The 18,725-nt window shown below is 38.2% G+C and overlaps 11 protein-coding genes across 13 annotated transcripts; 3 read left to right on the plus strand and 8 right to left on the minus strand.

Moving 5' to 3' along the window:
• The first annotated feature begins 7 nt into the window (after window positions 1–7).
• Window positions 8–1,029, plus strand: Gasu_16170 (hypothetical protein). Of its 2 annotated transcripts, none has more exons than XM_005707581.1 (2): window positions 8–182; window positions 234–1,029. In XM_005707581.1, the coding sequence occupies exons 1-2, from the start codon at window positions 82–84 to the stop codon at window positions 391–393; spliced, it is 261 nt and encodes an 86-aa protein (XP_005707638.1). In that variant the 5' UTR covers window positions 8–81; the 3' UTR covers window positions 394–1,029. The 2 variants fall into 2 exon arrangements, with proteins under 2 accessions (XP_005707638.1, XP_005707639.1); XM_005707582.1 differs by having other exon boundaries at window positions 234–568.
• On the minus strand, window positions 573–1,057 carry Gasu_16180 (uncharacterized protein). Its single transcript, XM_005707583.1, has 2 exons — window positions 826–1,057; window positions 573–771 (listed from the first exon to the last, which is right to left on the minus strand). The coding sequence occupies exons 1-2, from the start codon at window positions 933–935 to the stop codon at window positions 597–599; spliced, it is 285 nt and encodes a 94-aa protein (XP_005707640.1). The 5' UTR covers window positions 936–1,057; the 3' UTR covers window positions 573–596.
• A 5-nt stretch (window positions 1,058–1,062) lies between these two features.
• Window positions 1,063–3,637, minus strand: Gasu_16190 (telomerase reverse transcriptase). Of its 2 annotated transcripts, XM_005707585.1 has the most exons (6): window positions 2,842–3,637; window positions 2,543–2,797; window positions 2,077–2,495; window positions 1,425–2,028; window positions 1,238–1,357; window positions 1,063–1,185 (listed from the first exon to the last, which is right to left on the minus strand). In XM_005707585.1, exons 1-6 carry the CDS (start codon window positions 3,628–3,630, stop codon window positions 1,084–1,086), a joined length of 2,289 nt encoding a protein of 762 aa, XP_005707642.1. In that variant the 5' UTR covers window positions 3,631–3,637; the 3' UTR covers window positions 1,063–1,083. The 2 variants fall into 2 exon arrangements, with proteins under 2 accessions (XP_005707642.1, XP_005707641.1); XM_005707584.1 differs by having other exon boundaries at window positions 1,063–1,357.
• Window positions 3,638–4,372: 735 nt separating this feature from the next.
• Window positions 4,373–5,107, minus strand: Gasu_16200 (phycobilisome core linker protein (ApcC)). The gene is made up of 3 exons (XM_005707586.1): window positions 4,761–5,107; window positions 4,602–4,708; window positions 4,373–4,545 (listed from the first exon to the last, which is right to left on the minus strand). Exons 1-3 carry the CDS (start codon window positions 5,010–5,012, stop codon window positions 4,488–4,490), a joined length of 417 nt encoding a protein of 138 aa, XP_005707643.1. The 5' UTR covers window positions 5,013–5,107; the 3' UTR covers window positions 4,373–4,487.
• A 5-nt stretch (window positions 5,108–5,112) lies between these two features.
• Gasu_16210 (iron-sulfur cluster scaffold protein) lies at window positions 5,113–6,617 on the minus strand. The gene is made up of 3 exons (XM_005707587.1): window positions 5,418–6,617; window positions 5,253–5,374; window positions 5,113–5,202 (listed from the first exon to the last, which is right to left on the minus strand). Exons 1-3 carry the CDS (start codon window positions 6,580–6,582, stop codon window positions 5,137–5,139), a joined length of 1,353 nt encoding a protein of 450 aa, XP_005707644.1. The 5' UTR covers window positions 6,583–6,617; the 3' UTR covers window positions 5,113–5,136.
• Window positions 6,618–6,622: 5 nt separating this feature from the next.
• Gasu_16220 (translation initiation factor eIF-3 subunit 7) lies at window positions 6,623–8,397 on the minus strand. The gene is made up of 3 exons (XM_005707588.1): window positions 8,022–8,397; window positions 7,370–7,972; window positions 6,623–7,317 (listed from the first exon to the last, which is right to left on the minus strand). The coding sequence occupies exons 1-3, from the start codon at window positions 8,375–8,377 to the stop codon at window positions 6,645–6,647; spliced, it is 1,632 nt and encodes a 543-aa protein (XP_005707645.1). The 5' UTR covers window positions 8,378–8,397; the 3' UTR covers window positions 6,623–6,644.
• Window positions 8,398–8,402: 5 nt separating this feature from the next.
• Window positions 8,403–10,327, minus strand: Gasu_16230 (ATP-dependent RNA helicase). The gene is made up of 4 exons (XM_005707589.1): window positions 9,958–10,327; window positions 9,650–9,900; window positions 9,413–9,595; window positions 8,403–9,352 (listed from the first exon to the last, which is right to left on the minus strand). The coding sequence occupies exons 1-4, from the start codon at window positions 10,315–10,317 to the stop codon at window positions 8,425–8,427; spliced, it is 1,722 nt and encodes a 573-aa protein (XP_005707646.1). The 5' UTR covers window positions 10,318–10,327; the 3' UTR covers window positions 8,403–8,424.
• Window positions 10,328–10,332: 5 nt separating this feature from the next.
• Window positions 10,333–12,357, minus strand: Gasu_16240 (protein-tyrosine phosphatase). The gene has a single exon (XM_005707590.1). It carries the CDS (start codon window positions 11,886–11,888, stop codon window positions 11,025–11,027), a length of 864 nt encoding a protein of 287 aa, XP_005707647.1. The 5' UTR covers window positions 11,889–12,357; the 3' UTR covers window positions 10,333–11,024.
• Window positions 12,358–13,437: 1,080 nt separating this feature from the next.
• Window positions 13,438–14,278, plus strand: Gasu_16250 (nucleoside-diphosphate kinase). Its single transcript, XM_005707591.1, has 5 exons — window positions 13,438–13,547; window positions 13,601–13,783; window positions 13,839–13,909; window positions 13,961–13,980; window positions 14,029–14,278. Exons 1-5 carry the CDS (start codon window positions 13,488–13,490, stop codon window positions 14,151–14,153), a joined length of 459 nt encoding a protein of 152 aa, XP_005707648.1. The 5' UTR covers window positions 13,438–13,487; the 3' UTR covers window positions 14,154–14,278.
• Window positions 14,279–15,754: 1,476 nt separating this feature from the next.
• On the minus strand, window positions 15,755–17,157 carry Gasu_16260 (alpha-1,6-mannosyl-glycoprotein beta-1,2-N-acetylglucosaminyltransferase). The gene is made up of 6 exons (XM_005707592.1): window positions 16,727–17,157; window positions 16,600–16,673; window positions 16,371–16,553; window positions 16,157–16,325; window positions 16,034–16,111; window positions 15,755–15,985 (listed from the first exon to the last, which is right to left on the minus strand). The coding sequence occupies exons 1-6, from the start codon at window positions 17,129–17,131 to the stop codon at window positions 15,776–15,778; spliced, it is 1,119 nt and encodes a 372-aa protein (XP_005707649.1). The 5' UTR covers window positions 17,132–17,157; the 3' UTR covers window positions 15,755–15,775.
• Window positions 17,158–17,207: 50 nt separating this feature from the next.
• Window positions 17,208–18,698, plus strand: Gasu_16270 (uncharacterized protein). Its single transcript, XM_005707593.1, has one exon. The coding sequence runs from the start codon at window positions 17,239–17,241 to the stop codon at window positions 18,310–18,312; it is 1,074 nt and encodes a 357-aa protein (XP_005707650.1). The 5' UTR covers window positions 17,208–17,238; the 3' UTR covers window positions 18,313–18,698.
• Window positions 18,699–18,725: the final 27 nt, after the last annotated feature.

The raw sequence follows: 18,725 nt of genomic DNA on the forward strand, positions 1-18,725 counted from the left end.
GCAAAAGGTGTTGCGTCTTTTTTCTCTCATTCCACTCAATTGCATTTGGTTTTATACTGTTCTGGGCAATCGTGTATTGAAATGATCGTCTTCAACGCGATGACTTCTGAAGGGACAGCAGCTCGAGTAACATTAATGAAAAGAAGAAATAGTGACTCGTTATTACCATCACAAGCAGAAAGGTTGGTTATTGAAATATAGGGAAAGTCTATGTGTTGACTTTTGATGTCCAGCTTAAAGGAAGGCTTCAAAGAAGTAGAAGAAGAGCACAAAGAAGCCTTGAAAAGATTAGAGAAACGATATAAAAATGCTTTTAGACAATTACACTTGAAACATAGAGTTTGCAAAGTATTGAAAACAAAGAGTTGTGAAGGGGCAAGTAAGGAAGGATAGTAACGCTACTAGAGTCTGAGGAAGAGGTGGTTGGGTGAATAATGTGTCTTCAACCTTGTTTTTCTGAGTTTCAGAAGAGAGTGATTGAAGAAGGAAACATTATCTTGATAAGTATTATTATTTGTATATAGGAATAGTTGTGGTTGTCGTGTGGTTGGAAATTACTTATCATAGATGAATTGCATTTCTATATAAATGTGGGGTCATAATTTATTGACAAGTTTCCACAAAGTAAGAGAGTGTTGAACAAGATACTGTTGCAACTGTGTTTGAGCGGAAAATGACCGATACTTGAAACAAACTCCAACTTCTCGAGCGACTGGTGCTAACCAACATGAAGACGTTTTCTTTCGTTGCAACAGCCTCTCTGCAGTGCACCTAGTCACAACACACCAGTAAAATTCCACAACCGGAGGTACCTTTTTCACTTACTTAAAAGCAAATAAACAAAGGTCACCAACCAATGACCAAGAAAGGGGAAAGGTACAGTCCACAGAACGAGCAACGTCACAAGTTGCCCTAGAGCGCACCAACCGTATCATACTCGGACAACAAGTATCCACTATGATTGGGAAACAAGGAACTTGCTGTTGGATGTCAAAACTTCTCTTTTGGAATAAAAATATTTGCCTTGAAAGGTGTGACGAGAGTTAACGAGTCCTCCCTTTTTGTGTAGCGACAAACTCGCACTTACCCGAAATACTTTATCGCAAATAGAAGACTCGCTTGAAATATGTTGAGAATGATTGTTCGCTGACTGTTGATATTAGCATCAATAAGTATAGCGTGGAACTAGTGAGAAGGAAGTGAACTGTATGTCTTGTAGAGAGCTAGTTTAACTCACCTTCATAGAAAAGACTTGTTGTGCTCTATGCAACAAAGTCTCCCTACATGATTCGGAAGCTTTACAAGATAGCGTGTCGTAGATGGACGACTCAAAATAACGTGAATAGTCAACAGTAATCTATATTTTGCCAATATGAAACCCTATATATATATTGATGGGACATATGGTTATTGATGAAACTTACCTCAAGGTTTTGACAGTGTATAAGTAGTCCACACCATGGCAACTGAATAACATTTCTTCTTGAGAATTGTTTTGATAGACCCTGTTCATTCGTCGTTTCTTCTCCTAGATGAGTACGAGTCTTGTTGCTATTGATACAAAGTCCATATTGGGGCGATCCATTGTTCATGACTTGAAGAAATTGTAATATCTTTTTCCTATCAGAACTAACATAGAGGAAGTCATCTACGAGCCGTAGACTCAAATGAACCTCCTTTTCTTGTTCAGTTGTTGAAAGATAAGGACTAAGACAATGACGTTCGAAATGACCATAATAAAGGGAAGCGATTCTAGAAGAAAGCGTCATTCCTTGAGGTATTCCTTGTTTTTGATGATAAAGTCCATTTCGGAAAAGGACTATATTATTCATCAAACGTTGTTTCAACACATGTAGTATCGTTTCTCGTGAGAGAACAATTCGTGATACTTGATCGGTAATAATAGCCTTTCTGAATTTGTTGGCAATCTTATTTCTGCATAATAATAGAAAATGAGACTCTTCAAGTGGATCGTTACAAACCACCTTCTCAAATTTGGTAAGAAAAGGATTGGCATTTTGATGAGTCCTTATGCAGTTAATAAAACAGGATAATCGCTGTACAGCAGTAACTTACCTGAAAGTTGCACAAAAACGAAGAATAACATATTCATCTTCTTGGAAAAGTTCCGAAAGAATCCTTTCAGTTACAAGCCCAAGTTGAATGGTATCAAAAGCATTAGAAATATCTACGGCTGCCATATACATATGAGGCTTTCCTGCTGCTTTCCATTCTCGTTTTAGTTTCAACCACGCAAGATAAATCTCATCGAGTGACAATACACACGATGCGAAAAGAAGAGAGTTTTTTCGTCGTTCAAATTCCATGATGGCTTGTATATTCGTTAAAACATGATTGGTCAAGTTGGAGGTGTTTCTTCGTAATCGTATTGTTTTTCCCTTTTGCTTGAAACTCGATTGGATTGGAATTTGTATTTTGCGTAGCCCTGAGGTTTTGGGAAGTAGTCGAAGTTGAGAAATGGTTGCAGACTCCTCCTTGAAAAAAATATAGAGTGAATTCAGAATAACACCTACAAACCTACCTCGGAAATTAGTTGCACGTTGGAATGTAACCGTTGAAAGGAAGAAGAAGAAGCATGAAGAGAAGAATGAAAGAGATTCTCAATACGTCTCCATACATCTACTCGATAATGTAAAATTCTTTTGCGGAACATTTCAGAGTCCGTGCTATAGAAACATGCAGTTAGAATAGGCTTCAGGATTGAAAAAACAATCCATCGTAGGAATAGATAGAATCTTCTTCGATTATACTGATATTGGGTTGGATTGCTCGTGTTCTAATGAATGGTCAACATATTAATAACGAAAAAAAATGACTTACTTTGGATGCAATCCATGGTAAAGAGTAGAGATCCATCGATTGCATTAGTTGCTGAATGGAGAGTTCATCATCTCTTCTCAATCGAACTAACTGTGCCAACCATTTGTTGAATATATTTCTATTCCTAGTTGCACCCCAAAGTTGTTGTGGAATAATAAATGAACAGAGAGTAGCTAAAAATCTGGTAACTTGTCGTGGTCGCGAGTACCAATGCACCAAACGAGCAAAAAGCTCTTGCTGTTGCTGAGCATCATATGTGCCATTATTAATGAACTTGTCTTCTTCAAGGGACTTGTTGACAGATTCCACTCTTTTACAACTACCTTCAGATGCCAAACGAGCTCTCTTGCCAATAGGAATATCATACATTGGATGGTGCTTCCTTTTAAAACCACCTGTATGGGACTTGCTAGCAATAATATTGAAAGCTTGTGACGGCAAAGGACAACATCTTTTCAAGATTCCAAGAAGTTTGCATTTCCTGCAACGTCGAATTACTTTCAACAACAATGGAAGAATTCTTCTGTTATGTCGAGAGATTCTCTGCTTCTTCATTATATTCAAGGTCTTTCTACTCTCACAAGTATCACTAGTGAGAGTCCATTTCTGGAAAATACTTTGATACAATATTCTTGCACCAGAAATGGTTGGTGACAACCTAGGAAACAATATGGGAGATTTTCCTCTTAATTGCAAAGGAGAATAGCGGCCTTTGTAAAGAATGGACTGAACTGTCCAACGGTCATTCTGTGAGGAGTCACATATTCGCTCTTTCCACTGATTATACATTGTCTTGCAGCAGTCTTTAGATTTGTGTATGTTGTCACTGTGATTAGAAAGACTAACAATTGGTTCTCCACAAAGTTGTACCAAACATCGATTCTTTCCGACTGGAAACAACAAAGTACATTTTGTCAACCAATATAACATTATTTCATCCCCAACAAATGCCAAAAGTTGTTGCCAAGGAGTGCTTTTTAGATGCTTAATAATAGTATTGGATGTCCATTGTTGCTGTAACGCAGCGGAATAATGATTGGCTGTCTTTCTTCCATACAATAGAACGTTTGTACTCGTGGATTTGGAAAGTTTGAGTACAGCGAGATCTACCAACTAGATAACATTTGATAGTCAACGAGAATAAATATGCAATCATATTCAACACTGTACCTCTGCTTGAGTTAAATATTGGCATCGATCTATTGCTTTGTCAGTTTTAGGATAACTGCAATTACTACAAATGATCAGGTTCCGACGTAAGTTTTCAAACTTTGGGTTTTTGTTATTTAGAGATGAGGGAGAGGTTGTCTTCATATAGAGCTGGTTACTTTGCAGTTGTTTCTTTCTTCTCTGTCGTCGCTTTTTGGAAGAAGATAAATTCGAATGGGACGGTTGTCTTGTAGATTCTAGAAAACTAGAAACACTATATACATATTGGAAATATTTTCTAGCTTCTTTTCGAAGCCTTCGCAAGGATGTATTCGTTCTTCCATCCAATACCATTTTGCTTGCGTATCTTCTTCACCCATCCATCCAGTCAGTCAGTCAGTCAGTCGTAACAAATTCAAAAAAAAATATGCCGCTCAAAGGCATTTTCTGATGACAAAACGAAAACTTTATTCAACGACGAGTAAAACAATGTCGAGTCACATATTTCCCACATTTCTTTCCTTTTTCCCAACTGCCAACTCAACCTTGAATATTCTACAAAAAAATAATATATGAATAACTGGTGTTGAGCAAAGTCGAATCAATCTTACTTTCCACCCATCTTCATGATACGTTGTTGTTCGGCATACCAAGAAGAAAACGGAACCAACTTGGTGGTATAAACGTTTTGCAACTCTCTTCCACTGAAACCTCTTGACTAGAAAATGGTGACAGAGTTTGTCGCTTCCTTGTCCATGCAACTTTCATACCTGACTAGGCTGACAATAGGTTATCTTAAAACAACGACCATCATTGGCAACCCCAGAGTTTTTATACTTGACACCGCCTAGAGTACCTAAGCTCGAACCATTCATGCCAAATGAAGAAGCCAGTACAGTAGCTTTCTTCATATAATTATTGTGGGATTTTAGTTTGCTGGGACCACTGGGAGAAACTATAAAATGGCCTTTTGATATCTTAGTATGGCTAAAAGGACTCACGAGATGTACAAAAGCAAACATGTTATGGATAGAAAAACTAATAACAACTACACAACAGGGGAGGTTGAAGGGGAGATTGGCTCGAGTCTCTTCCCACCACAACAAGAAAATGACGATTCATCAATGTTCCATGAAAAATGGCCTTTTATTCAAATACAATGGAAACCGAGGAACCGAGTTTTTCCTTCAAAGCCAATTCAATTCCATATTTCTAACCTTATTCAATCTTGTATCTTACAATGCATAAAACAACAAACTTACAATCTTATCAGGTCCTTGGTATAATAGAAACACTTGATTATTCTCTACACGACTGACCGAGATGGACCCTCCCAAGCCTATGATTGCAGGTCTAATTTCTTCCAGTAAAGACTCACAACGCTCTTTTCTCATATAAGCATATTTCAAAAATCGAAATTATCATACCTTCCAATGGAATAGTGGTCACGGAAGCCACTTCTGACTGCGCTACTATTTCTCCAATATTGGGAAACCGCTGTCTCAATATCCGTTCTATACCCAGCTTCATAGTGGTCGTTGAACTTGGACAAGTACCACAAGCACCTTGAAGTAATAATACAACATTACGATTGGTATCCACTGATAGTACTTTTACATTTCCTCCATCCGACTCCAAATAAGGTCTCACCTCATCCAACACAAGATTCACATTCTCTACGGTCAGGAAACTACCACTTTCAGCTGTATTTGAGTTGGATCTTTCGTCAACTCTATTATTGTTCGCTACAACTTCGACTGACTCAAAAGGACTGGTCACTGCGTCCTGAAGAACCTTGTTGCTCTGTTGTTCGATCACTTTACTCCAGTCTCCTTCCGAAATAGCATGAATAGTGGGATCTCTTTCAAATATTTCCCGAGATTCTTCATCTATAAGAGAAGGATCAGCCATCGCCTTTCTCAATTTGAACTTCTTTTCCTCATAAGTAGACTTTCTTTCGGGTTCCACGTCACTTGCAACAAGCTGGGTTGCTTCCTTTATACTTTTGGCCCAAAGTTTAGACTCTTCATTAGTTGTTATGTTTCCTGGAGGCGTGAATCCCAATTCTGCGATCCAATCTTTTTGACACTGTTCCATTTCCACGCGCCGAGGAAAGTCCCAAGTCTTGAGTCTTAGCCACGCAACATCTCTATCTGAAAGCGCTTCTCGGTGTGCTTTCAAAGCAAAACAAACATCTCTAGATATTCCAATGAATCGAATATCACGGTTTGCATCATAAACTGCGTAAACTGCACCCACTTTCTCGTCTTCCATTCCATTAAGAAACAGGTCTACAGGCAACCAATTGGAACCATCCGACCGAAACTTGACTTGCTGCTTGCTTGGAGTTTTATGCTCTTCTTCTCCGCGTGAGTAAAGAGTTTCGTGTAGTGACCTGTGACCTTCTGGTATAGAGTTGTCATCTATGATATAGTTGGAACTAAAGGGTGCATCTTTAAAGTCCTTATTCACACTTGCTTTCCAACATTGCGGCACTACTAGAAGTTTTCCCTTTTTAGTGTGTGAAATGTTTCTAGTGCGGTAAAAACAACCAACTTGGATAGGACCACAGCTATGAAGAAACAACAACATATGTGGCAACTGTTATCTCAAACCAATGAATCCAAATCTCAATTTCATCATACGAATGATTTTTATTCAGTTCGAATGGTAATGGCCTCCTCCTCCTCCTCATCATCATCATCTTCTTCGTCCTTTTCTCCATCTCCATCTTCATCAAATGCATCTTCAGGAACAGAATAAAGTCTAATAATTGGCTTGTTGGGATCTTTCATAATAACTGCTTTGCTTTCTTCATCCATGTGCTTGAAACAAAGCTGAATCAATTGATGGAATATACCCCAACTATTATTCAAGTTCAATCCAATCTGCGCTGCAAATTCTCTTGGCTTATATGTCTGAATACCCAATATGACATGATTGGTATTATCTCTAGGTGAGACTCGGGAAACAAAACCTAGTTTTAGTTGATCCGCGCCACATAAAAATGAACCAAGAGTCCAACGAGTAAGCTTTGCTGCATTATTTTTCAACTCTGTTGCAAATACTGCTCCTCTTTGAGAATCTAATTTGTTTCTCCAATCGCTACCACTACCAGGTTTCGTATTTAAATCAGGTACTTCATTCAGAGCCTTTAAAGATAGGAATAAAGGACTTTCTTCTTCTCTAGCTGGTTTCAATACTGCGTCGAATTCCGTACGTACTACAACTTCATATTCTCCCATAGTCCATTTTCTATAACGATAGCCAACTGAAGCAACGCGTTCATCTTCTTCGGCAAAAGGATTGGGACGTTCCAATTCATGTCTAAAGAATAGATGATCATGATCAGCCCAATAATAGTATTCCACTCACTTACTTTTGAGAAGAGTTGAGAACTGCTTGTGAAAAGTTTTGATTCACCAAGGTTGCTTCGATGGTCAATGACTGCATAGAGTTGACTTGTTCCTCGCGAGGAAGATTCTTTTCATCTTTAGGAGGATCATGAGCCGTTTCATTCACTGTTAGCATATCAATCATGGAACCTTCTCTTTTATCGAAGAACAGTTTGTCACCAACGCGGTGTACAACAATATCCCAAGAATAAACGGAACGAGAAGCAGACATCAACAAAGAAAGGATAGAGGCAGTAATATATATTCTTCCACGTCCCTGACTGGCAATCTCTCTAATAATTGGATCATCCGTAGTGCTTACATAATGAAAAGTTCTGTCTTCAAATCTTTCCAAATGTTTTTCTGATTTTACACTGACACGATCGTTTGCCTTATCATAATATTCTAAAACACCACAGGATACAATATCTTGGGCTTCCGATATATTGGAAAAGGATAACTTGGACATTTCTGAAAACTGGAGTTCCTCTTTGAGTACCCAATCAGCTTGCACTTCTATACTAGCTTTGCGTAGTTCTCTTCTACGGTCGTCAAAACGACGACGAAAAGCATGATCCTTTCGGTCCCTTTGCAGAATGTGAGTGACAAAGAATAGAGAAAGTAACAAGAGACTACCATTTCCTTGAACGTTCCCTTTCTTCTTGGTTACGGCCACGAAAGTCTCTAAAGTTGGAAGTTGTCCGTGCCAAGAAAGGAACTCGGACGTTTCTTCCGTGTGAGGCTGCAGTAAATTTGGAGTTGCTTCTGCCTTCTACCATTTGAAACAATCCATCTTCATCTCCATCCACACTATATCTATCCAAAGGCTTTCCCGTTCGTACATTGGCAGTCCAGTCAGCTGCCTTTCCTAATTTATCCGTCTTACTAAACGCTGCATAAGGAATGTCACGAAATTTGGTTGGAGGCAAGTCTACAGGTGGACCCCAACCTTCAAGATTATCGTTTATTTTAGGTGCTACAAAGTGGACCATTCAACAATACTTTCAACACTTGGAAATGCCCAATCCAAAAGGTAAAGTTATTCACGATTTCCCACCCAACCTTGTTGACGAGCTATTGCTGTGATTCTTTTCTTTTTGTCAAGTTGTTGATGTTTCTTTCCGTTGTTATTTTGTGTTTGTACGTTTCTAGTTGGCTTCTTATTAGATGAAACTTCCATGGGAACATTGGATGGTTCCACAATAACTGTCTTCGATTCTTCACCATCGGATACTCCATCTAGATATTCATCATCCATATCTATATTCTCTACATCTTCCCATGTTTCAGCATCTTCCAATTCTTTTATCCATTGATCAAGCTGTGCCTCCATTTCCGGTATTCTAGGTAATGATTTGTCTCGATGGACCTCATTAGGAGGTAATAAATTGCTGGTTTCAAACACCCATTCCCTGCCTTTACTAAATATCTTATTATTCCTGATCTCCACAGAATGAATGGTAATATTCAAAGCCTTTGAAAACTTTCTCATCACAAATTGATATTCTGGAGATACAATCGAAAAACAAAAACCAGTTACACCTGCTCTACCACACCTTCCAGCACGATGTAAATAATGTTGAGCATCGGTAGGCAATTCCAATTGAATGACATGAGAAACAAAAGGAAAATCCATTCCCCTCGCCAATACTTCTGTACATACCAATATGGGATACTTGAGTTGGCGAAAATCTTTCAGTACCTTGGCACGTTCCATTTTAGTTTGATTGCCTTGCATGTAGGTCACCTTTAATTTAAATTCCTGTAACTTGGAAGCTATCACTCCTGCTCGATGTTGATCATTCACAAATATGATTACAGCACTAGGCAACGGATGGGCAAATAAAATACTTCTTATCGCTTCCAAATGTTTATGTTTTGAAGTGGTTATCATAAAATGATGGATATTTTGAGGCACACCATGAGGAGTCCATTCAGAACCCAATACGACTGCATTGTTTTGATATCTAAAGTAGATTAAATATGGCTCTATAGATGTAAACATAAGCGATGAATGCAATAGCTACCTTTTAGATGCTTCAACAACACATTGCGATGAACAAGTAGCAGAACAAAATATGGTTTGTTTTCTGGATGCACAACGTTGCAACAAAGCTTCCAATTTCTCTCCATTGCTGGGCATATCCAAACAGTGGTCCACTTCATCGATTACGACGATAGAAACTTGAGTAGCATTCAAAATATGCCTCCTAAATGAATGCAGTTACGTTGTATAAATATCAATATAATATTACACCACTCACTCTATTAACAACTCATAAAGTCGTCCAGGCGTACCCAACACGATGTGAGGTTGCCTTTCTTTTAGACTATCGATCTGACGTTGAATATTGGCTCCTCCAATAAGAGATATACTTCTAATGCCCATATTGCTAGCAAGTGACTCACATACTTTGGCTATTTGTACACACAATTCTCTAGTGGGTTCAATAATGAACACCTGAGGTTGCTTATGTTGAACGTTGATTCCCTCCAAGATAGGAAGAAGAAAGGCCTAACATAAAAAATCAATTGGTCTATATTGGAATGATTGTTGTACTGTACAACTTACCAAAGTCTTTCCACTACCTGTGTGGGAACCAAGCGTCACATCAAGACCTCGTTTGATGTAAGGAATGGCACTACTTTGTATGGGAAGTGGGCTCTGGAATCCCCATCTTTCAATATTTTCTAACAGTGTTTTGTTTTCAATCAACGAACAAAAGTTGGCAGTAAGATGAAACCGAAAAATATATCGTTGAGGAACAGTTACTCGAGAGGTATGGAAACGAGGTCTCCCAAGGTATTGTCTACGATAAGGTGACACACAAACATTAGAAGAGATATATCGGTGTTGATGAAATAGAATAGAATTGGATGAACTACAACCCCAAATATAGCCAAGAACAAAACTGTAAACAGAATCAGGCATATTGTATCCAAACACAACACACAACAATCATTATTGAATTGAATGACCAAACGAAAGCGTACTATTACTACCTTATCACAATCGAAAAGACGAGGAACGAAGGGAAACGAAGAACGTGTAGAAATAGATCGGAATAACTCTTGTCAGTTCTTTCTACTCAAGTCAGAACCTGAGTCAAGACTGGAAAACGGGGTAGACGTTCGTTTTTCGATACAAGACTTGGAAAATGAACCAGAGCAAAGTGCCATATGGGATGGAGTTAGAAATTATCAAGCTAGAAACATTCTCAAGTCTATGAAAGTAGGAGACATGGCTTTCTTTTATCATTCCAACTGTAAAGAACCTGGAATAGTAGGCGTAACTCGGATAACAAAGGAAGCCTTTCCTGACCCAACTCAGTTTGACCCAGAAAGTCCTTATTACGATCCTAAAAGCTCAAAAGAAAGTCCAACTTGGTACGCTGTACAAGTTAAACTGGAAGAAAAGTGGAACAGAAAGGTATCACTTGATGAATTGAAAACTTATCAGACGAAGCAGTTGAGCGATATGGACTTGTTCAAACGTTCTCGGCTTAGTGTACAAAGAATACTTCCACATAACTGGGATTTCATTATGACGCTGCTCAAAAAAGAAAAATAAAGCTAAAAAGAATCTTTATGACAAACGCAAACAACTATCTTACTAAAGCAACACGAGTTAACAAAGAATCACATCATACGACAAGGCCGCTCATCCTTGCGCACGTTGGTAAGGTTATGGAATCCCTTGGGTTTATATTGCTCCAAGAATAAAAGCTGACGACTGTTGATTGCACCTCGACGACGAGCACGAATATAGCCAATAGCATCGAGAGCATCCATACCCATTTCAATAAGCGCAATAGCAACCATAACTGGTGCTCTTCCTAAACCAGTCTTGCAATGAAGTGCGATGCTTATTTTGGATGAATTATCCCCAACTTCTTCCTTACGAAGAGCAACAGAAGACGACTTATTCAGCCCTTGAAAGCCTGCTCTCTCCATAGTTTTCGTAGTATTTTCATTGTCTGTCACACAACTCAACAACGAAAGCCATTTCTGTATAATTTCCCCAGAAGGAACTCCACCATCTTCAAAAGGCCAGTCATGATGCTTGAAACCTGCATCAACCAACTTTTCGGCATTGTATAATGACTCACATAGCCGAACAACATGTTTCACTCCAGCTCTCTTTAATGTATCCATATAATTGTTCAAACAGTCGTCTGAAGGAGAGCCGGTGATAAGGAAGACATAACGTCCAAACTCAACAAAAGTTGGCTGTTTAGAGGCTAAACCACGACGAAAAGTTTCAGCATTTCTCTCACCAAGACTCAGCACACCTTCCAAATCCTTCATTGCTGCAACCAATATTTGTTCCTTCTTGTCTCCAGAAGAGGAGTTATTGCGCGAACGAAAAGCGAGTGACTGTTTGGCAACGGCAATTCGAACAAGTTTCTTGTCCACAGCTTTAGTGCGATTATTCAAATACACAGAATTGTCCCCGTGCAGTTCTCCGGCAGACAGACTTCGGGTTATCGTACTCGTGGTCATCTTGAGGAGTAATACCAAACAAAACAAATAAACTATTAACTGTTTGACAGAAAAAGTGAGTAAAGGTAAACTTCAAACCTGCCAACAGTTCAGTTCTCTGGACACAATATGTAAAACTTCAAAACTGAGATAGAGAGCGAGGCGGGAAACCAATTAGGGATCCAGTCGATGAGCTAATCCTTCGTACTCGTAAACCTCCTCAGTGGCTGTCACCATACAGTGTCTAATATCAACGGATGCCTTTCGATTATGGTCCAGTGGAACACAAGACCTCTTCAAGTGGGTATATGTTGCTTCTAAACTGTAAAAGCCCAAAGTTCCTACTTGACACTCTAGAAACCACCCAAGCAAAGCCAGTGTGCAAATACTACTATACTATATAAACTCAAAAGAAACTTTAAAAGTTAAAACAAGACAAGACACCAGTCCCCCAATGTTCGCAGCCTACAAAGCTAAAATACGAATATGGCCGCTTTGTTGCTTATAAAGCGCTAATTTCTTGTCCTCTCACTTTTCACGCACCCTCATTTTGTCGCCGCTTAGAGATCCCTTTGATTGGCCGTCTGGAACACAACAAGCACGATCGATCATCTCCTATCGATCCATCCACGATATTTCACACGTGTTGTGAAAACGGCTTTAAAGCTAGTTTTTGGGTCAGTTTCTAGTGATAGAAAACATAGAGCATGTGCATTTGAATAAGTCTGCCTTGACCTTTGAAAGGCTATGAGTATGGCTATTGACCTTTCCTCGTTTCGTGGATTGGATAAAGCTGACTGACAGAATCTCATGTCAATGCTAGTATATAAAGTGATGATACGAAGTTCAAGACACTTTGAAATTGATTGAGTTCCAAGCTTATTGGACTGTGTTTTTTATGTGACAATTGGTAGGAAATCTTCAGAGAAGCACAAGTGACCAACACTGTGAAACACTAAAAGTCTTGAGCTGAAATATTAGCTGCAGTTAGTTGTTTGCTCAACTTCAACCGCCAGAGTCATTTTTTAGAACACTTAATTTCACTGTCATGAAAGTTGTTTCTTGGGACTTGTTTGGATATTTGTGAAGTCTTCTGTTTTAAGCTTTTGTAGAAGAGATAATTTTGAAACTCTTGCTAGTCCAGTGAGTGGAGTTCTCATACTAGTGTAAATGTCGTCAACTTATGATCAAAAAGCAAGACCAAACTGTATGAAGCTTTGCAATTTTGTGGCCTATTGAACTATTTCTGGTAAAGTTGATTATTTGCACTATACAGAAATTAGTTGTAGATGGGTAAATATTGCTTTGACTTTTGTGGCAATGTCGACAAACCAACACATTTTCTCATCGACAAAAGTATATGAGAGATCGATGTATTCAGGATCCTTTTGTAGTTTGGATGGGAACAATGGTTTTGTATGAATCTGTGAGCTAAATGAATATTTCAAAGTGGCTTTCGAGTCCATCAATTAAGCAGGTTTTGATTCGACCAACACATATATTGAAACAACAATGATTTATCTATTGTGGATAAAGAACTGTTTCCTTTGTCAGAAGAATGTTTTTTTATTGCAATGATTTCCTCGAACATTCTAACTTTGATCGTAATTGTACACTGAAATGGAACACCCGGAGAGGAGTTTCATTATGATAAAGCCCGACGGCGTACAAAGGCAGTTGGTAAATGTTATTACTAGCTTTCAAGAAATATTCTAAAGTGTATATTTGTCAAGATCGGAGAGATCATTTCTCGTTTCGAACGTCGCGGGTATAAGTTGGTGGCAGCAAAATTGATGACTCCTTCGGTGCAACTTGCTAAGCAGCACTATGCAGAACACGATGGAAAACCGTTCTTTGAACCTTTGGTGAAATTTCTGACTTCAGGTCCTGTGTTTGCGATGGTCTGGGAAGGAAAGGTTCGGTCATAGTTGTTGAGTGTTTATAGATAATCTTCTCAATTCTTTCAAAAAGGATATTGTTGCTACTGGCAGGAAAATGATTGGAAAAACCAAGCCTTTGGACTCGGAGCCTGGAACTATCAGGTATTTGTTGTATTGCTTTTCTGTAATCAATTGCTCAAATGGTTTGTTTAGAGGAGACTTTGGAATTGATGGTAGGTTGGAGTACAGTTCTTGTATCCAGTATTCATAGATTCGAATAGTTGGTAGAAATCTTATTCATGGAAGTGACTCTGTGGATAGTGCCAATCGTGAAATCAAGTTGTGGTTTCACGCAGAGGATCTCAATTCCTGGAAACCAGTCACACAAGGGTGGATTTATGAGTAAGTTCTAGATAGTGCATTGGCTGCTGCTGTTATGGTGAGAAGTCCAAGTTGAATAAATGGTTATAGTCATCTTTTGTTGACGTTCTTTGTATATATCTTTTTCTTACCAATTGGAATCTGTCATTGTCGAAACCATTCAAATTCCAACCTTTTGAAAAAATTGAATAAGATATTATTTGAAAATACTTCTCTTCATTCACTTTACACAGTCCAGCGAATCCAATCCTTTCTTTGACGATATAGAAAACAAGGAAAATCACGAGTTACTGTTTGGATGACCGTTTCTGTTTAAATCAGTCTTTCTGGCTGAATTCTTTTTCTAAGATTATTTAGAAGAGTGGACTCATTAGTTTGAAAGCTCCAACACACCTGTTCAAACAGTAAACCAATATTCTTTGAATCAACTGATTAGGATTGCTTAATACTTTATTTGAATGTTTTTTTGTACAACTCGATGTATAACAAATAATTGCATTTGGTTCGTGTTATTTTAAACTAGTTTAGTAAAAGTAATAACGACTGTCTATCTACATCCATTAACAGAAGACATAAAACCACAAGATATGACGATTTCATGAACATACCTCAGCCTTCTTGTTATATATATATATATATATATATATATGGGCTTGTGTGTGTGTCTTTTTATTTGTACAGGCGCTTTGTGGTTACGAGATGGTTATCGTTTGCTCAAACAATCAAACACTTGATTGGAACTCTAAGGAGTACAGGAATACTCTTGTGAAGATATTTTGGATGTCAAGTAAGCGCATCTACTTTCAACTTTGATTTTACAGACTCTTCAATGAATTTGGTATAAGGTCTCTAAAGTTTGATGCGCTGATATTGTCTTTTTGAATTTGAGAAACATTCAAAGTTCGTTCAATTTCTTAAGGAGACTGACAAAGACTTCCATTCCTCTGTCCGTTTAAAATTTCCAAACTTCACTTCATGTTTAGTAATCTGCTTCGTTGGTTGAAAACTACTTTTACCTGAATTTCAACTTGTTTAGACAGGTTATTATTACTTATGTTTTGGATAATGATATTTCCAAGGTTAGTGAAGTAACGCATCATAGAGAATGGAATGTACTTTCGGTTTGAATTTGGTTCTCATTGTTCCTTGTGAGTATCGTAACCAGTTCCATTAGAATTGATTGTTAGCCAAGTGTTTCTCATGAGTACTTTGTTGATTGATATAGGTGCCGCAATTATTATTCAACATAAGCAGTCTTGGATACGCTTCTCACTGAGGGGGAGTTTGATAAAGCGATTAAGAGACGTCGCTACCATCCTCCTTTGTCTGCCCTAAATAGATGGAGAAAGTTCCTTTATGAAGAGATAAAAATAGGAAGCCTAGAAAAGTCATCTCTATGAACTGAGGGATACTAAAAAGGTTAAAATGAATCACACCATCGTAGTCAAGAACACAATTTGTGCTTCAGTAGGCTACTTTTCTATTTTCGAAGCTTTTTGTTCGAGGAAATGTCTTCTCACATGAGCATTTACTGACAAAAATAATTATCATCTTTGTACCTTCTCTTCCTTTATGATGGAAATGAATAATAAAAGTTCTAAACCGAAGAGGCAATTCGTTCTTTGTAGATTCAACAAGTTATTTCTTTCAAGATGACAAAATAAGAGAAGGTTCCAGTTGTTGAGACGCAAAAGGTCCTGTAATTCCTCCGAACTGCTGTTCATCATAACATTTTGAATAAACGAATTTTTCCTCGCTTCTATTATATTTCAACAGATTATACTCTTTCCAATTGATAGCTGTTCCATTCGATATGGTTACAGAGGCATATTCACTTTCTTCGTACAGTGTTGGGTTCTGAAAATCATCAAGTAAATAAAGAATACACTAAATGAGAAAACTTACCGTATGCATACCTATTTCTCCAATGTGAAGAGTACGAGAGATGCAAGGCTGCAAGTTATAACGAGGAATTATTCCAAGCTGAATAATTGAGAAATAATAAAGTGATCAGAGAATGCCACTTACAACTCGAAGCAATCGTACCGACCAGTCCCACCCGTCCTCAAACTTTACAAAAATATCGACATTGTTCCATATTGCTTCAAAAGTATCTCTGCTGATTAAGTAACCACAAGACTCAAATGTGGGTGTAAGTTCAACATCATTGAAACTGCATTCTGAATGGATACTGCGACTGCAAAATCGTTAAGTGAACAAGCAAAAAAGATAAACAACATACTGATTGTAAAGATTGATATCACGAACAGTAATGCCTTTTGTTTGAAGCAATTTGGCTATGGTTACCAAAGATTTTCCGGTTTTATAGAAATCTCTCGAAACTACGAGATCATCTTCCAACACGAGAGCGTGACTGAAAGAATCCTGGAAGTTCACAAGCTTGAAGATCGTGAATAGAACCCAACTAACGGTTTTTCTTTAGTTGAGAAAAAAATACAAAAAAAACTTACAACCAGTGTAACTTGAGACGAAATCTGGGGTGAAAAGAATCTTCCATGTCAACAGGGAAAAATAAGGTATATTTCTATTCGAAAAGTTTCAGAAAAAGGTAGACACACAACTAAAAGGTGTTCTTACTTGCGAGAACGCATACTGACTGTAAAGATTTGCTATACTTTCATTAGTAGAAGTACGTGAAAAAATAATAGGAACCTCTTGGGAGCCTAGAGAATCCCACAAAGTCTCCAACATAGTTTCTATATATTGGACCCGATCACCCATTAAAATAACCACTGGAATAATACCTCTTACTGCAGGGAAAAGCTCCCGAATTCGTAAGAGTTCCCTATGATTGTGTCGTTCCTTCGAGACATCGAACTTTAACTGATACTTTTCAAAATATTCATAAACGGAACCGTTCAAACACTCTAAAAAATCGACAGGGAACGTCCGATGGTTCAGGCTCTTCAATTCTAAAGACTTCTTTCTAAAACTGGAATAGTGGACTGAAAAGAAAATAAGCTGCAGAGTAATAATCAACATACATAGATGAAAAGTTAGTTGGTTACTCTGGAAACACCGCATTCGTTCTTGAAAAGGTAAAGTTGGCGGGAACCCACAAAGTGAAAAAAAATCGTCCGATGAAGAGAATGTCACAGGTGCGAAGTTGGACCTTCAATATGTTTTTGGCATTTGGAAGAAAGTTCCTTTTTCTTTCGCTGCTATTTCTCTTTTTGTTGTTTTTTACTTTCTTATTGAACTTCACAAACTGGAAAAGCCTATCAGCGCAGCAAAAAGGTGTCTATTTTGAGTCACAGTTTAGCGAGTCCAACCAGAGTATTCCCTTCCTTTGTACCAGCTTAGAATTCAACCACCACAATTTTACGGAGCGACTTATAAATAGTGTAGACTACCCCACTAAACACTTTGTTGTCGTTGTCGCGGGATTTGATTCTAGTGCTAGACAGATAGCAAGGTGGATAGCTGAAAACTTCAAACAAGTCAAAATTGTATGGGAGTCTTCAAGAATAGGTGGCACTGGAGGCTTTAACATATGCTTGCGTTATATGCACGAGTTTTATAGAGAAAGATGGGGTCTGATTGTGAACAACGACGTTTATTTTCCCTCTGGCTCCTTGAAAAGCCTAAAGTACCAAACCGAGCTGACTTTGCTGGAAGACCCACACTTGTGTCTTGGTTTTGTGAGTTTCAGAAACATGCATTTTGGTTATAGTGGTTTTGTGGCGACTTCTCGACTTGTACAGTATGCTGGATATTTTGACGAAAACTTATTTCCTGCATACTACGATGACAATGAGTTGGATATTCGTCTTCGAGAAGTAAACAGAAATGATGACGTTTGTACACGACATGATATAGTTTTCAGTAACGGTATTCACCATGGTATTGAAGATCAACAAGGTTATCTATCTGGAACTGCGATATACTTGGATGAACATGAGAACAGTAGCTTCCGTGATGCTCAAAGAAGAGGTTCTCGTAATAATCCTGTATATGTTGCAGAAAAATGGGGGTGTCAAGGTACAGACTGGAATTCTTGCAGCTACAAACGCCCTTTTAACAAAAGTTATTTAAGTCTGAAGGACTGGCGGTTTGATCCTGTCTATCGTATCTGTATAGAATATGGAAAATTTGCACGACATGATCGTTGTACTTACGACTTAGAGCTTTTAAACTCCCAACTAGATAACGTCGAGTCGTAAATTGTCCGTATTCTGATAACTCAGTTATTGTAGTTGATGGTATTCTGTTTCAACTGTTGAAAAGTTCTTTGGATTGCACTTGTTTAAATTTGGTACGCAAAGTAATTATAGTTCGTATATGTCTGGGCGCGTCTTGGTCCAGAGTTCGACATTATCTGTTTTCAATTCATATAAACAAGAAGCTCAGTTCAGTTTTCAGTGAAAGCCTGAAGTATGTGGCTCAATATTTCCACTGCTTTCGAATAACATCATTTCCGTAGATAGGAGTCGATAGAATACTATAGATCAACTCCATGTTTTGTGACGTAACGGTTATCTCAAGTTCTTTCTTTGACTATGGCCGGAAAGAGAAATTTCGAGTATTTCATACGCGTTTTCAAAACCCTTATTCACAACCTCCTTCTTAATATTTT

Source organism: Galdieria sulphuraria (assembly GCF_000341285.1).
Source record: "Galdieria sulphuraria unplaced genomic scaffold scaf_10, whole genome shotgun sequence".
Taxonomy (NCBI): Eukaryota; Rhodophyta; class Bangiophyceae; order Galdieriales; family Galdieriaceae; genus Galdieria; species Galdieria sulphuraria.

What these genes read in the sequence shown, in the direction of transcription:
- Gasu_16190 (XM_005707585.1), bottom strand. Translation starts at nt 3,630, where the DNA reads ATGTATAATCAGTGGAAAGAGCGAATATGTGACTCCTCACAGAATGAC. An exon ending in TACCATGGATTGCATCCAAA is followed by an intron (nt 2,798 to 2,841) that starts GTAAGTCATTTT and finishes ACCATTCATTAG; the next exon opens with AACACGAGCAATCCAACCCA. An exon ending in TACACTGTCAAAACCTTGAG is followed by an intron (nt 1,358 to 1,424) that starts GTAAGTTTCATC and finishes GGCAAAATATAG; the next exon opens with ATTACTGTTGACTATTCACG.
- Gasu_16240 (XM_005707590.1), bottom strand. Translation starts at nt 11,888, where the DNA reads ATGACCACGAGTACGATAACCCGAAGTCTGTCTGCCGGAGAACTGCAC.
- Gasu_16270 (XM_005707593.1), top strand. Translation starts at nt 17,239, where the DNA reads ATGTCACAGGTGCGAAGTTGGACCTTCAATATGTTTTTGGCATTTGGA.
- Gasu_16210 (XM_005707587.1), bottom strand. Translation starts at nt 6,582, where the DNA reads ATGTTGTTGTTTCTTCATAGCTGTGGTCCTATCCAAGTTGGTTGTTTT. An exon ending in GACCACTATTCCATTGGAAG is followed by an intron (nt 5,375 to 5,417) that starts GTATGATAATTT and finishes ATATGAGAAAAG; the next exon opens with AGCGTTGTGAGTCTTTACTG. An exon ending in ACCAAGGACCTGATAAGATT is followed by an intron (nt 5,203 to 5,252) that starts GTAAGTTTGTTG and finishes GAATAAGGTTAG; the next exon opens with AAATATGGAATTGAATTGGC.
- Gasu_16200 (XM_005707586.1), bottom strand. Translation starts at nt 5,012, where the DNA reads ATGTTTGCTTTTGTACATCTCGTGAGTCCTTTTAGCCATACTAAGATA. An exon ending in CCTATTGTCAGCCTAGTCAG is followed by an intron (nt 4,709 to 4,760) that starts GTATGAAAGTTG and finishes ACCATTTTCTAG; the next exon opens with TCAAGAGGTTTCAGTGGAAG. An exon ending in ATCATGAAGATGGGTGGAAA is followed by an intron (nt 4,546 to 4,601) that starts GTAAGATTGATT and finishes ATTTTTTTGTAG; the next exon opens with AATATTCAAGGTTGAGTTGG.
- Gasu_16170 (XM_005707581.1), top strand. Translation starts at nt 82, where the DNA reads ATGATCGTCTTCAACGCGATGACTTCTGAAGGGACAGCAGCTCGAGTA. An exon ending in TTACCATCACAAGCAGAAAG is followed by an intron (nt 183 to 233) that starts GTTGGTTATTGA and finishes TTTGATGTCCAG; the next exon opens with CTTAAAGGAAGGCTTCAAAG.
- Gasu_16220 (XM_005707588.1), bottom strand. Translation starts at nt 8,377, where the DNA reads ATGGTCCACTTTGTAGCACCTAAAATAAACGATAATCTTGAAGGTTGG. An exon ending in AGGGAACGTTCAAGGAAATG is followed by an intron (nt 7,973 to 8,021) that starts GTAGTCTCTTGT and finishes CATTCTGCAAAG; the next exon opens with GGACCGAAAGGATCATGCTT. An exon ending in GTTCTCAACTCTTCTCAAAA is followed by an intron (nt 7,318 to 7,369) that starts GTAAGTGAGTGG and finishes TCTATTCTTTAG; the next exon opens with ACATGAATTGGAACGTCCCA.
- Gasu_16250 (XM_005707591.1), top strand. Translation starts at nt 13,488, where the DNA reads ATGGAACACCCGGAGAGGAGTTTCATTATGATAAAGCCCGACGGCGTA. An exon ending in ACGGCGTACAAAGGCAGTTG is followed by an intron (nt 13,548 to 13,600) that starts GTAAATGTTATT and finishes ATATTTGTCAAG; the next exon opens with ATCGGAGAGATCATTTCTCG. An exon ending in CGATGGTCTGGGAAGGAAAG is followed by an intron (nt 13,784 to 13,838) that starts GTTCGGTCATAG and finishes TCTTTCAAAAAG; the next exon opens with GATATTGTTGCTACTGGCAG.
- Gasu_16230 (XM_005707589.1), bottom strand. Translation starts at nt 10,317, where the DNA reads ATGCCTGATTCTGTTTACAGTTTTGTTCTTGGCTATATTTGGGGTTGT. An exon ending in CAGGTAGTGGAAAGACTTTG is followed by an intron (nt 9,901 to 9,957) that starts GTAAGTTGTACA and finishes TTTTTATGTTAG; the next exon opens with GCCTTTCTTCTTCCTATCTT. An exon ending in GTTGTTGAAGCATCTAAAAG is followed by an intron (nt 9,353 to 9,412) that starts GTAGCTATTGCA and finishes AATCTACTTTAG; the next exon opens with ATATCAAAACAATGCAGTCG.
- Gasu_16180 (XM_005707583.1), bottom strand. Translation starts at nt 935, where the DNA reads ATGATACGGTTGGTGCGCTCTAGGGCAACTTGTGACGTTGCTCGTTCT. An exon ending in CTTTGTTTATTTGCTTTTAA is followed by an intron (nt 772 to 825) that starts GTAAGTGAAAAA and finishes TGTTGTGACTAG; the next exon opens with GTGCACTGCAGAGAGGCTGT.
- Gasu_16260 (XM_005707592.1), bottom strand. Translation starts at nt 17,131, where the DNA reads ATGTTGATTATTACTCTGCAGCTTATTTTCTTTTCAGTCCACTATTCC. An exon ending in GTCAGTATGCGTTCTCGCAA is followed by an intron (nt 16,674 to 16,726) that starts GTAAGAACACCT and finishes CTTTTCGAATAG; the next exon opens with AAATATACCTTATTTTTCCC. An exon ending in GATATCAATCTTTACAATCA is followed by an intron (nt 16,326 to 16,370) that starts GTATGTTGTTTA and finishes ACGATTTTGCAG; the next exon opens with TCGCAGTATCCATTCAGAAT.